The sequence below is a fragment of the Chaetodon trifascialis genome, chromosome 15, assembly GCF_039877785.1.
Source record: "Chaetodon trifascialis isolate fChaTrf1 chromosome 15, fChaTrf1.hap1, whole genome shotgun sequence".
NCBI classification, from domain to species: domain Eukaryota; kingdom Metazoa; phylum Chordata; class Actinopteri; order Chaetodontiformes; family Chaetodontidae; genus Chaetodon; species Chaetodon trifascialis.
Window position 1 is genome coordinate 5,752,003 of NC_092070.1, and position 12,779 is coordinate 5,764,781.

At 42.2% G+C, this 12,779-nt stretch overlaps 1 protein-coding gene across 1 annotated transcript in view; it reads right to left on the reverse strand.

Moving 5' to 3' along the window:
• Positions 1-12,779, reverse strand: part of tanc2a (tetratricopeptide repeat, ankyrin repeat and coiled-coil containing 2a) — a 44,955-nt gene that overhangs the window by 21,568 nt on the left and 10,608 nt on the right. Inside the window, exons 2-5 of the mRNA XM_070981166.1 lie at positions 10,410-10,566; positions 10,069-10,173; positions 1,377-1,516; positions 48-216 (exon numbers count right to left, since the gene is read on the reverse strand). Coding sequence (XP_070837267.1) covers positions 48-216; positions 1,377-1,516; positions 10,069-10,173; positions 10,410-10,467 — 472 coding nt within the window. The 5' untranslated portion in view covers positions 10,468-10,566. The remainder of the gene's footprint in view (positions 1-47; positions 217-1,376; positions 1,517-10,068; positions 10,174-10,409; positions 10,567-12,779) is intronic.

A 12,779-nucleotide genomic window follows, 5' to 3' on the forward strand; every position in this document is an offset into this window, starting at 1 on the left:
TAGCGTATGGATTTTCTTCTGAAGAAGCTGCATCCACAGTATGTCACCTATGATGCCACTGTCTCTGCTCTCCAGCGTTGAGGTGGGGGAGGTGACGGAGGCATGGTTAGAGGAGGCATGCTTGTTGTTGTTGTTGCCCTCGCTTCCAGCAGGAGGCTGCAGTGTGGAGCAGGGGGAGGTGCTGCTACTGGCCAGACTGGAGGAACGAGAGATCCTCTGTATGGAAAAAAAGAGATTGTATCTTCATTTTTTGTGTGTGTGTGTGTGTGTGTGTGTGTGTGTGTGTGTGTGAGTGTGCATGCATTTGGTAAATGTCTATTATCCCTCTTACTGTTATCATATATTACATATTAATTAATTTTTGGTTCTGGTTTCTAATATTGTTGTTTTCTAATGTTTGTTGTAGAACAATGGCTTTTACGCATTTAAAAAGATAAAGCATGTTGAAATCTAAATTTGAAAGAGACACAGAGAAACCAAAATGTATATGAAATTTGAGGGACTTTTTACTTAATATCCAGGTTATGTGATACAAAGCACATGTACATAGAGTACATACATACAGTATAAAGAGTATCCCTCATACTGTACATCAGCTTTTTGCTGCAGCAGATTTATTACAATTTGTATTTCTACTCAACACGTTCGACAGCTAGTTATGAGTAATCTGATTTATGTTTCATGTAACTGCGCCCTATAGAAAGGAAGACAATCATGATAAGATGAAAAAGACCCAATAAAAGTAAGGTAGAAAAGATTTTTAAATGAGAGAACAAATAAAGGATATACTTAAAAAATGAATCAAAATGACGTTAAATAAATACAATCCAATAAATAGAGGTAAATATAGTAAAAGTTTAAAAGTGAGTTGGAAAAGAAAACCGCATTAAAATGTGATATACTGTAGGCTGATAAAAATACATCTTACAAGTAATGCATAAGCAATTATAGTCAGTAAGTAATGTAATAAGAGGGGCACTGTGCTGCATAGTTTTTACTTTTGGTGTTTTGAGTAAATTTCCCAGAATTTCTATTGAAGGACTTTCACTTGTGATGGAGTATTTGTGGGGTAGCTGGATAACTACCGAAGCAGGGCTGTGAGCTTAGCATTACAGTAAAGAGACAGTGTTAATGTTAGCAGCTAATGTTGTGTAAGTAGCATGAGTATGGCATTTTTTTCACTCACGCTAACAGGAGCTAACTGGCTAATCTGGTAGCAGTTGCTAAGCTTGCTAGCTTCAGAAAGGTAGGTTTCAGGAAACCTAGTGCCTAGTTACAGGAAAATGCATTACAATTGTGGGTTGCTTTCTGTATGAACTTTGAGCAACTACATGTGTAGGGTAGCCCAGAGTTGTGTCTGTATGTGAGCTGCGTACCTGTTCATCATCCTCGGCGTGGTAAGGGGACCCTGGCTCTCCACCGATAATCTTTTCCCCGAGCAGGAAGCTCAGCCTGGTCATCAGAGCGTCAGCCGCCTCGTCCACTGAGGGGGGTGGTCCTAACTCCTCTTCCTCACCTGGAGAGAGAAAGAGTGAAGAAAAAAGGTTTTTCATTAGGTTTTCATTTGTCTTAACAAACTGAACTGTAGAAAACTTCTCAAGCACTCTAAATCTACCACAACAGCTAGAGGAGATTAACGGAGCACATATCAAATCAGAATTTTGCACTCAAAACTGGCTCTGTGTAATAATGGATTTCCTGAACACTTAGGGCAATTACTTGTAAACAAAACACTGACATATTATCACCTTTTAGATTGAGAAGATGAAATTGTTGCTTATTTCCACATTTCGCAGTCACAGAGCAACATCATCATTCACTCTGAGTTGTGTTTAATGTAAGTCCAACATTCACCCTCCTCTTTGGCCTGTTTCAGTCTCCATCAACTCCTGAGAAAAATATCTCACTCTTTAGCTGCTAAATGTTCCGCTATGTTCACCACCTAGTGATTCAATCCGTCTGTCTGCTGTTCTGCTATGATGCTTAGCCACTAGTTATCTGATCCCTTTAATCTTGCGCCATTATCAAGGGGAACATTTAGACAATCCAAAAAAGCGGTTTGGTTTATGACTAAATTCCTGTGAAACTGACATTTCCATCAGCCTCAGCTGTACTAATGAGCAAATGCTAGCATGCTACATGCTAAAGTAAGAAGATGAACATATCAGACATTGTCAATTTTAGCTCAAGGTATGGCTATACAGCCTCACAGAACCATCAGTGTGGCTGCAATCTCTTACACCCCATTAACACCTGGTATTAAAATAGGATCTGGATCCAGATACATTATCTGGATAATAAACAATTGTATCATGCCTCTGCATTCATTCCTGCTTTCTCATTATCCTCATTGAGTAATTTCAAGTGGTGCAAATCAGCCCAAGAGTTCCTTAAAAAAAAATCACAGTTTGTTATTCTTGTTAGTCTTGTTATTGTATATAATTCAATTATTATATTTCTTTCATTTTTCACGCAGTTCCGATGATTACACAAAAATAAAAAAAATCCCCTCTGTTTAAAGTAACAATTGGTAGGTGTAAGATATCCTGTAGGTTTAATCTTGGGGTTAAGGCAAAGATTTTAAGTTATGGTCTTGCTATGACCCAATGCAAGACGATCATAGTGTGAACTACCAAATTTTTAGGAGTTAAGGAGTCCCATCCTGGAAAGCCTTGCCTTTAAGTAACAGTGTAATAAATACAAATAGAGCCACATAAATTGAATTTGCAGTGGTGGAAACACACTGACAGAAACAGACTGACCACCGGAACAACCCACAAAGCAATCAACATTTACTGTTCTCTATGACCAGCTTTGGTCCTCCATCTGTCCTCAGTGAGACACAGGCAATGCTTATCTGTTCTGCTGCCCTGGAGCCCCGCCTCCTCACACTATAAGATGGCATCTGTCTAATCAGGATGAACAATGGCTATAAATCTGTCCAATCAGAAGAGATTCTGAAAATAGAACAAATTGTAACTTAAAACACACACACAGACACACACACACACACACACACACACACACACACACACACACACACACACACACACACACACACACACACACACACACACAAATGCATGATTTCAAAAGCAGAGTCCACTGGGAAGACTGTGTGGAACAGTAATTGATCTCCATATTAATATATTCACTATCATGACCTAAATATGCCAAGAGTAGACATGCACACATGCACACACGCACACGCACGCACGCAGGCAGGCACGCACGCACGCACGCAGGCACGCACACACAAAACTGTAAACCACAGCATGAAAGCTCATACTCTCTGTCTCTTTCTCTGACAGTCTATAATTACAGCTATAAATTGCTGACTGTTGGACTAAATACCAGAGAAGCATCGCAGACACACACACGCACGCGTGCGCGCACACACACACAAGCATAAAACCAACCAAACACAGAGCACACTGGTAAGATGTGTATGCACGCACATATATGCATGTGTGTGTGTGGTCAGTCAATGACAGGGTGTGTGAGTCGTTTTTAGAAAAAGAAAAAGAAAATGGAAAGATCAGATATAGAGAGCACAGACGTTTTCACTTCTGTCTCGTTAACTACAGTAGCTTCTGATTCCTTCTGTCAGCCCCTCCTTCCTTCTTTCCGTCCTCTCTCATCTCCATCCTCTCATCTTCTTCTTTCCCTCGAGCTTAGCTGCTGTATAAGGCCTTTCTGACACAACTACTTCACTTTTTATGTGCACAACGGAGTGCAACGTTATGAATACCTATAAAGAAAGACTGAGGGCCATGATCCCTGTATTTGACTGATAATCATGTCCTTCTCTATGACAGCACTCAGCTATTGAGGGCGGCTACTCTGAACAGCTCTAAACAATGTGTTTTTCAGACTTGGTTGGCCAACACATTGCATAAACCTGTTTGTTTCAAGTATACCCACCTTGATCCTATTTCTCTCAGGTTGTTTTCAGCTCTAACGATAATTGAGAGGAAATGAGCACTGCTTATGAACATTGAGTGCCCACATGACAACGAACCCCATGTTGTTTTGAAAAATAAACATAGAACAGATGTGGAAGTGACTAGTTTTAGTGACTCTAAAACCAGCCAAAACTTAAGAACCTGAAGCAGCAGGTCTGTGCCAGGTGCCTGCTGTTTGTGTCTGGCTTGACTCATGTGCTAAAGGCCAGCTAGTGCTTGTGCATGGCTAGTAAAAGTATGATACTGCTTAGCTCACTAACCATGTAATTACTAAGTTACCAAGCTTCATACCAAGCTAAAAGCTAAGAAGCGCTTCCTCATGCTATTGAACATTTATGTGTAATTCCAGACAGGGACAATGCCCTCTATTGCTTGCTGAGCCTACACCTTATGTTCTTGCACACAGGTCATCACTCCACCTTTAGTGTGGGTTATCTGTTATGTCAGTGAGCCTATGGATCAATACATATAGAAAAAAATATTGGTTGTTGTGGTCACCGACATCAACCAGGCGAGATTCCATCCGTGGCTCAGGAAATATTGGGTCTGCTTCTGTTTCCCACAAACAACATCACGCAATGAAAATTCCTCTGTTGCTATGAGGGACTATGAAAAGGTAGGTTTCATAGTCCCTCATAGTGAGCTTTTTCCCCCTTCAATAACCCTTTCTTGAATGAAATGTTGTACCCTGAGAACAAAATGCCAGGCAGACTAAGCAGCCCAGTACAGGCAAAACAAAGAAATGAGTGAGTGACCAGTGCAAGCATGTTAGCTGTTAGCTTGCCAGCAACAGTAGTCCACGACCTAGCCCAGTGAGTAGCCATTTCTGGTTTTCCTTCAGTGTTCCCTTGGCAGCCCACCTCTCCTTTTCAGCAGAGGCAGGCTGCCTCTCCTGAAATAAAGACCATCTTTGCTAACATAAGTTGCAGCACTGACAAACAGAAACTGAACGTATGGACATATGACTGTTGGACTTAGAATTAGAGTCAACAGCAGCAGAGGAGCATATGGTTTAGCTATTCACATCCCAGTTTAAGGGGCAGTTTTGACTCAAGATAACTTGTGTAGGTGGCTATCATCTACATTTCTTTTTGACTGACAATGGTACGTTGTACACAATGTAAAGATTTGATTTTAAAAATGCAGACACTCGACATCATGCAAACAAAAGTTCAGGACTTCAGGACTTCTGGACTCTTTTAGTCCATGCTCACAAGACACATTTCATTGAAATATACAACATAAACTAAGATTCATTATCATTAGTAACTATGAAAGAAAACCCCAAACAGACACCAATGTTTTGACCCTGGTAAAACCTGTCTGGCTGCTGAAACAAGACCATTTTGACAGAGAGAGTCCTTCACTCTCACCTTCATCCTCATTTCTTCTTCTTCCTCCTACGGGACGATCCACCCATTCCTGACACAGCTCAGAGCTGTCCTCGTGGGAAAGACAACAGCAGATGTAAAACAACAAGCGCTGTAGGAAGGAGGAGGCGTGGCTGACGACCCCTGCTGCTGTGACATCCCTGCCGCAGCTGCACCCATCCGCCGATCTCCATGGGCGCCGGGTGGAGGACCGCTCATGCCGGCACCACTTGGATCTGGAGCGGGCGCATGCTTTCAAAATTGCCGCCGTGCAGTCCATAGCTAGCTGGCAGTGGGGTCCTGATTGGTTCAGAGTACTTCCATGAAGAAGGCGGAGTCACCAAATCAAGGGGCTGCTACTGCCCCAGAAAACAACAGTTACTGTGATGAATGAGAGCAGAGTTCTTAAACTCAGCACTTTGTGTGGTTTGTTGAACTGCTGAAGAGCTGTTTGTCCTCTCCATCAAGCCTTCTTGCCGAAACTTTAAATGTTCATGGTGACATCACTACCCAGTGCTCTTCCATTTGGTCCTGAGCTCCTCCTTCTCCAGAGTGCACAAAGGAGAGAGGGAGAGAAAGATGAAGGAGGTCGGAATGAAGAGATAAGAGGAGGAAGAAATTCTACATGAAAAGAAAAAAAACACTAAAGGTAGTCCAACTTCTGAAGCAGAATGACTGCAGTTACCAAGCAGGACAGTCAAACACGTGAATACTGCAGTAACAGCCAAACTCCTCATACATTCAGTAAAGGTAGGTTACTTTCAGAGGAGAAACCACAAGGCACACGCTTTTGAACAGGACCGCAACTCACAGCAGATCTGGATGGTGCGATCCACAGGTTATTGTCCTTTTTAGCCCTAAAATGCTATCCTTTCCATTCACAGGTAGAGCCTCCTCAAAACCAAGCAAAGAGACAAAAGAACAACTGAAGCACACGGTGGAAAGAGTACATTTCCTCCTAGATGATATCCTCTTTGGTCAGAAGCACATAAGTAAAGTTTCCATGTGTTAGAGGAGTTTTTCTTTCCACAGCAGAGCCTCCATATCTGGTCTGAAAGACGACCTCCCTCGTCTGACTGCACCGCAAATCAAAACCTCCCCTCCTCCAACCAAAAAGCACACACACGCAGGAGAGAAAGGGAAGGACTGCAGGAGGAGCTGAACGGACAGAGTAATCTGTTACATGTCGAGAAGCGCGTCAAAAGTTTAGAGAGACAGTTCGGTCTTCGGTCTTCTTATAGAAGAAAAACACAGGGAGACAAAGACTGAGGGAAGACTTGGATGAAGGTTGGCAGAGCAAAGAAATGCTGCAATTAAAGTGAAACTCCTTTTCCAAGAACAGAAGAGCGTCTGACCACAAATCACAGTGAAGATGGAAGATTGGAATCCACTTTAGTCTAGAAAATGTGAGAAATGTAGAAAGTACTGAATAAAGAGTTAGACTGAATTCAGCTTCAGTTAAATAATGTTTAGATGTTTAGCTTATGTCTTTAAAATGATTTTTGATCGAACCATTTTATATAGCAAGAGGAAAGGGAGAAAGATATCCCGTAGTCCATAAACAAAGTGAGAAAAGTCGCAATAAATTTGCTCTACAAAGAAGTAGTGAAGTCAGCTTTCTTGGCCATTTAAACTAGGTGATCAACCCACTCAACACTTCCTGCTCAGCACCAAACAGCAGACAGGCACAGTAAGTACCCAGCCGGTGAATATAACGGAGCATTTAGCAGCTTCAGAGCAAAGATTTCCCTCAGGAGGTGGTAGAGACCGAAAAAGAGCTAAAAAAAGAGTGAATAGTGGACATTCAAAAACAAGACTTCAACCGACCGTTAGCTAACATGTTCAACTTAAAAGCTCATATGCCAATGTTGTGTTTGCGACTTGTTTCCGCTGCTCAAGTGGCCAAAAATTAAACAGAACAAATAATAAAAAAGTTACTGCAGGTTTACTTACGTGATTTAAAGAAGTTTAATTCCACCAAATCACAATTATTCCACTAGAGTCAAAAGCCGGCAACCACTGAAACATGCTAACCTAGCCTTTACCGTGAGTTTATCTGGTGTTTTTCTTTATCGTCACTGGATTTAGCTACTGCCTCATTTAGTTATATGGACCAAACTGAATTAGGAAGAGGTAATTTAATTATAACAGACATTACAGATAGCAGCAGAACAAGGAAATTTAGTTTTAGTAAGTAAAACTAAAATTGGTGGCACGGTGGTTCAGTCAGTAGAAGGTCCCTGGTTCGAATTCCGCTGTGGGCGCTGGTGGCGTGTCCTCCACCATGCCTTCAGTGCCTGCTGCAAGGAAAAAGGGGGCCTTTCTGTGTGGAGTTTGCATGTTCTCCCCATGCTTACCTGGGGTATCCTCCATAAATACCCCCACTAAAAACAAGATCACCACCTGACCAATGGTGACAAAGAGAGTTGGGTCCCCGGGCGCTGCTGTTGGATGTCAGCTGGCAGCCCACCACTCCTGGTCTGCCGCGGAGGAAGGACGACCAGGATGGGTTTTATGCGGAGGGATTATTTCACGGGAAGCATGCCGTGAAGCATGTAGTGTGCAACATGATGTGTGATGTGATAATAAAAAGTACGATTCTTCTTCTTCTTCTTCTTCTTCTTCTTCTTCTTCTTCTTCTTCTTCTAAGTGGCGGCTTGAACATTCCAGATTACCAAACCACAGTGCAGCTACCGAGGCATGTAGCAATATAAGGAATGCACTGACTACACAGCCCAAGTGCACTTACTGCAGTCTGGTTTGTAGCTGTGTTTAGTAGTCACTGCAAATTTACTAAAAAGAAGAAGAAGAAGAAATTCTGCATTTCTTTCATGTAATAGTTTTTCATAGACTAAAACAGATGTCAAAAAGTCATATTCAGGTCTTCACTAGATTTTGACCAAATGTATGGTGACTGGGTTTTGCCTTTGTAGAGCAGAGATGACAGGAGTGAGGAGAATGAAGACAAGAAGGAGACGGAAAGGGAGAAGAACAAAGAGCAGAGGTGAAGGGAAGCAAACTGAAACCAGAGCTTGTGTGTGTGTGTGTGTGTGTGTGTGTTTGTGTGTATGTGGGAATGGTGTAATGGTGTGCTGACTTGAAAAAGTTGCTTTGGCTCATTATGTTTCTGTTTTGACAGAGAGCGAGCAGTAGAGAGACACAGAAAGAGAGTCGGAGAGAGAGTCCACATGGTAATGTTTAGGAGAAGTCTGTCAAATCAACCCCGAGGAGGAGGAAGAGGAGGAGCAGCAGGGGAGAAGAGGAGAGGAGAGGAGAGGAGAGGAGAGGGAGGTTGGCAGGGGGTTGGGTTACGTTTCTGTGTTTTCTCTCTCACTGAGGCACAGAAGGACGATCAAATGTTGGGTCAAAGGTCACCCCCCCACTGGCCCCTCCTCACCCGCTGCCAGACACAGTTTAACAGGTCCCAGTTGTGTGTATACAACAGAATGGGAGACAGAGGGAAAGAGAAGGAGAAAAAGAAACTCTGCAGTGCTGCTTATGGTTTCTCCTCGATTCTCTCTTTCCTTTCAACCAGTGGCTAGACTCTATGAGGTGGAGTATGTCTTATGGCTGTATGAGCCCAGATAATGTGGCCGAATCGCCAAAGACTCCATATCTGTTAAACTTTACTTCTTGTACCTCTATATTTCATAAAAACTTCTTTCAATTGGTCTTGCCTAATTGAAATAAAAGGAGGATGTTATACTCTCCTATATGTTTTAAAATGTCCTTGTAGTCTATTTACCAGGCATATCCTGATCAAGTTTTATTTAGCCCTGAGCCAAGTCAGAGTCCATTCTCATACTTATGCTCACCTAAATGTTGAATACATATGTATCTGACATATCTATCACTCAAAAACTCAGCTGATCTGCTTCATCAGAACTTGTGTGTGTGTGGTGTGGTGTGATCTGATTTGATTGACAGCGACCAAACAACCCACCATCTGTCATCAGATTGTATTTGAAATGTTTCTAAATCCTGACTGCGGAACAGAGATGCGTGACATCACCCTCCCTACTGAGCTCTCCCACTTCAAACCAGTGAAAGAGGACAGAAGACCCAAAAAATACAGTAAATCTCTCATGTGAAATAATACTGCTCTGACATTGGCAGATACTAGTGTTTTCATGTAGGATCACATCACTGATAGGAAGAATGTGATTGAAAAAGTGTTGACATACTGTGGAGCTATGATCCACTTTAAGAAATAGACCAATGACTGTGAGGGCTTAGCAGATGCCAAAGCCATGCACAGGTGGTTTTTAATGCTATGAGACAGGATTTTACTCGTCTATACTGCAGTGCTAATGTTACTCTGACCACAGTCTTACAATGTATCCTATGATGGTCTGAATGTGGGACAACACACACTACAGCCAATCAGGATCTGTCTGCGGTCAGACTTTTCTACAATCACAGAATATGGTGTGACGAAGCCATGTTTGTTTTGCTAATGTTAGCCTCGTAGCTGCCAGCAGTTCAGCTCGAGATTGCCATCTGTTTCTCCCTCTGTGCGATGAATATTGTTGTCTTGTTTGTGTTGTGTGAACGTGTGTTCCTGTATTTGGCTTATTGCAGATTGTTATTAAAGCATATGTGAGTGCACCACACTGAGTGTCTTCTGATAGATAGATAGATAGATAGATAGATAGATAGATAGATAGATAGATAGATAGATAGATAGATAGATAGATAGATAGATAGATAGATAGATAGATAGATAGACCTACCAGTTCTTTTTGCTAGACGAAGGTTTAGGAGAGGAGAAGAGGGAAGTGAACGAGTGAATCCCTCCATCATCCTGACCTCTGACCCCTCTGACTCTATGCTGGCACCTGTTGAAAGAGAGGAAGAATCACTAATAGAGGCCACTGGACACCACCAGAAGAACATATCTGCAATCTGTCACCTGATAGAGACACATTTTCTCCATAAAATTAACATATATGGAGCTACTGACATGTCTGGATATGGACAATGGGACGAGAGGCAATCCTTATGAACAGAAAACAAGATGATGGTGTACACAACACATATCATGACATATGCAGTAACACACAGAGGTACTGACCGCTGTTGTTCTTGCGGCTTTTCCCTCCCAGCAACATCTTCAGGCTGTTTCGGAACATGACTGCTCACGACGACAGGTCACTGACAGACACACATGCGCGCGCACACACACACACACACACACACACTCATACACACACACTTCCTACCAACACCCCCTGGGAAGGGAGACAGAGGCAGAAAGAGACAGAGAGTCAGTGAACTATTTAGTTTAGAATTTCCTCTCCAGCTGAATGGTAATGTCCAGTCATATTCATGCAGGTGTACAGCACCGCCATTATAACCTGACACTTCTCACTCTGCTGACACTCTCATGCCAACGCTGTTTGCTGCTGCACCTCCTTTCATCACCTTAACCTCTTCCTTACTGTGTTATATTTTCTGTATTTTTGATTTCACTAAGATTTTATGGTATCTATTTATCGTCATTCTCATATCACAGGTGCCTCTGATTGCACTCAGTGTGCAACATACTATCTAACAGGGCCATGGAGTATCTCAAAGACCAACGTGGGTACCTGTTCCTTTAGGTTCTGTAGTGCCTGGAGTTAGTTAGTTTTGCACATGGGCTGACATGGGCTGATTTTAATGACAATGATAGAGGTTTTTTGGTAGTGTGAAGTCGCCTACTGTTGCTATAACTCCTGCATTTTGCTGTCTTTACATCAAGGACCAGATTTTGCTGAGTCATCCATGTTTGATCAAACGTCTGCATGATGCTAAGAGTACTCCATCGATATAATATTTAACATTCATACTCATGGAGGACAGTTTAAAAAAATGCTGAAAAACCATAGCTATCCTCCACCACGCATTCTTTTCCCTTATCAAAACCTGGTGTGTACATCACACACAATGCAACTTCACTGCCGACAGTTCGGTCAGGGATTCAAGTGTGTTTATGTTAGTAGGGGCTAATGTAGCTTGGAGCCTCAAGCAGCGATAAGGAATGGGCTGCAAAGGTCTGGTAAGCTTCCTCTCCACACTGTCAGATATTTTTTTCATTTTCAAACTTGAGTTTCAACAGGTTAAACAAAAAAGTAATAACTGCTCCACAAAAGCACCATGGTTTGAAGACAGTTATGAGACAAGAGTTAATGGTATAAATACCTCTTTTGAACGACGACACATTTGACAAAGACACACAGAAGAATTTCACTGTGCAACTTGCTGATGTGACCAGGCCTTTAGTAATTATTCTGTTATTATTCAACCCACATTCTACTTTGACGGAAGAATCATCTGTACTGAATCTACACTGGTTTGTGAGTGTATGACCACACTTGTTTTAAATACACACTTTATGATTGTCCTGCAGTTAAGTAGCTGACTCTGCAGAATATCTCAATTGTCTGACACACACATTCACTCCACCCCCACCCCCACCCCCACCCCCACCACAGTGTGACTTTTGAACACACCCAACTTGCTGGCTGGCTGTTGTTGCCAGGCAACCATCTGCTGTTGCTAAGCAATCCATTGATGAAAATGCACAAGAGAATCTAACCCTGTTCACCTGCTGGTCTCTGTACGTGCTCTTTAAAGACTACAGGACTTCATATGTGGGTCACTTTAACATCAAACCAGAAGTTGACTTCATCAGAGAAACACAGAGCCCATGTGACTCTAAACACACCTGCCAAACAGTCTTCAACTTGACACTCCAGAGAGGTACAGAGGATTGTCATTTTGACTTAATCCCCAACAAAATCTGGTTCAAACCTCTTGAGTTTGTCATACAACCATTTCATTTAGACAGTGCAGCATATCCAAGACACACATACAGTTATACACACATGCAGCAAGTGTTGAGAGAAAGCCTGTTTTTCTGTTTTGTGTGTGTGTGTATGAGGAGTTAGAGCAGTGAACAGATGGCAGGTTAAAATAGTCACTGTTTTCTATTTCACACAGGGACATGTCAACACACACGCTCACATACACAGAGACATTTTTCCATTTTTAAACCGAATAGAAATGCCAATTGGGCATTTTGTTGTCTCCAATACCACCATATAGTTCTAGTTTAGCTTACACTCAGCAGCGCCTCATCCACATAAATGCAGACACAGAGAAGTACCACGCAAGTATTTTAGCCTTTTTCTTTTGCATCCATCACATCTGCAGACATAGTTCTCCACAAGTGATATAATGTGCTGGTGCAATGTTGTTTGTTAGGCAGCAGCAAGATCTGAGATGTGAGATCTGAAGTTGGATCTGTATCTTCCCTCGAAGCTGACATTCAGTTACCTTACTGTGGTCTTCTCCAAACACAGTCAAAGGTACAGCACCCCTCTGCTGCTGTCACTTACAACAGCATGTGGTGTGTTCACAAGCAGTTACATTTGCTGTGTTAACTACAAAGTAATCTGTT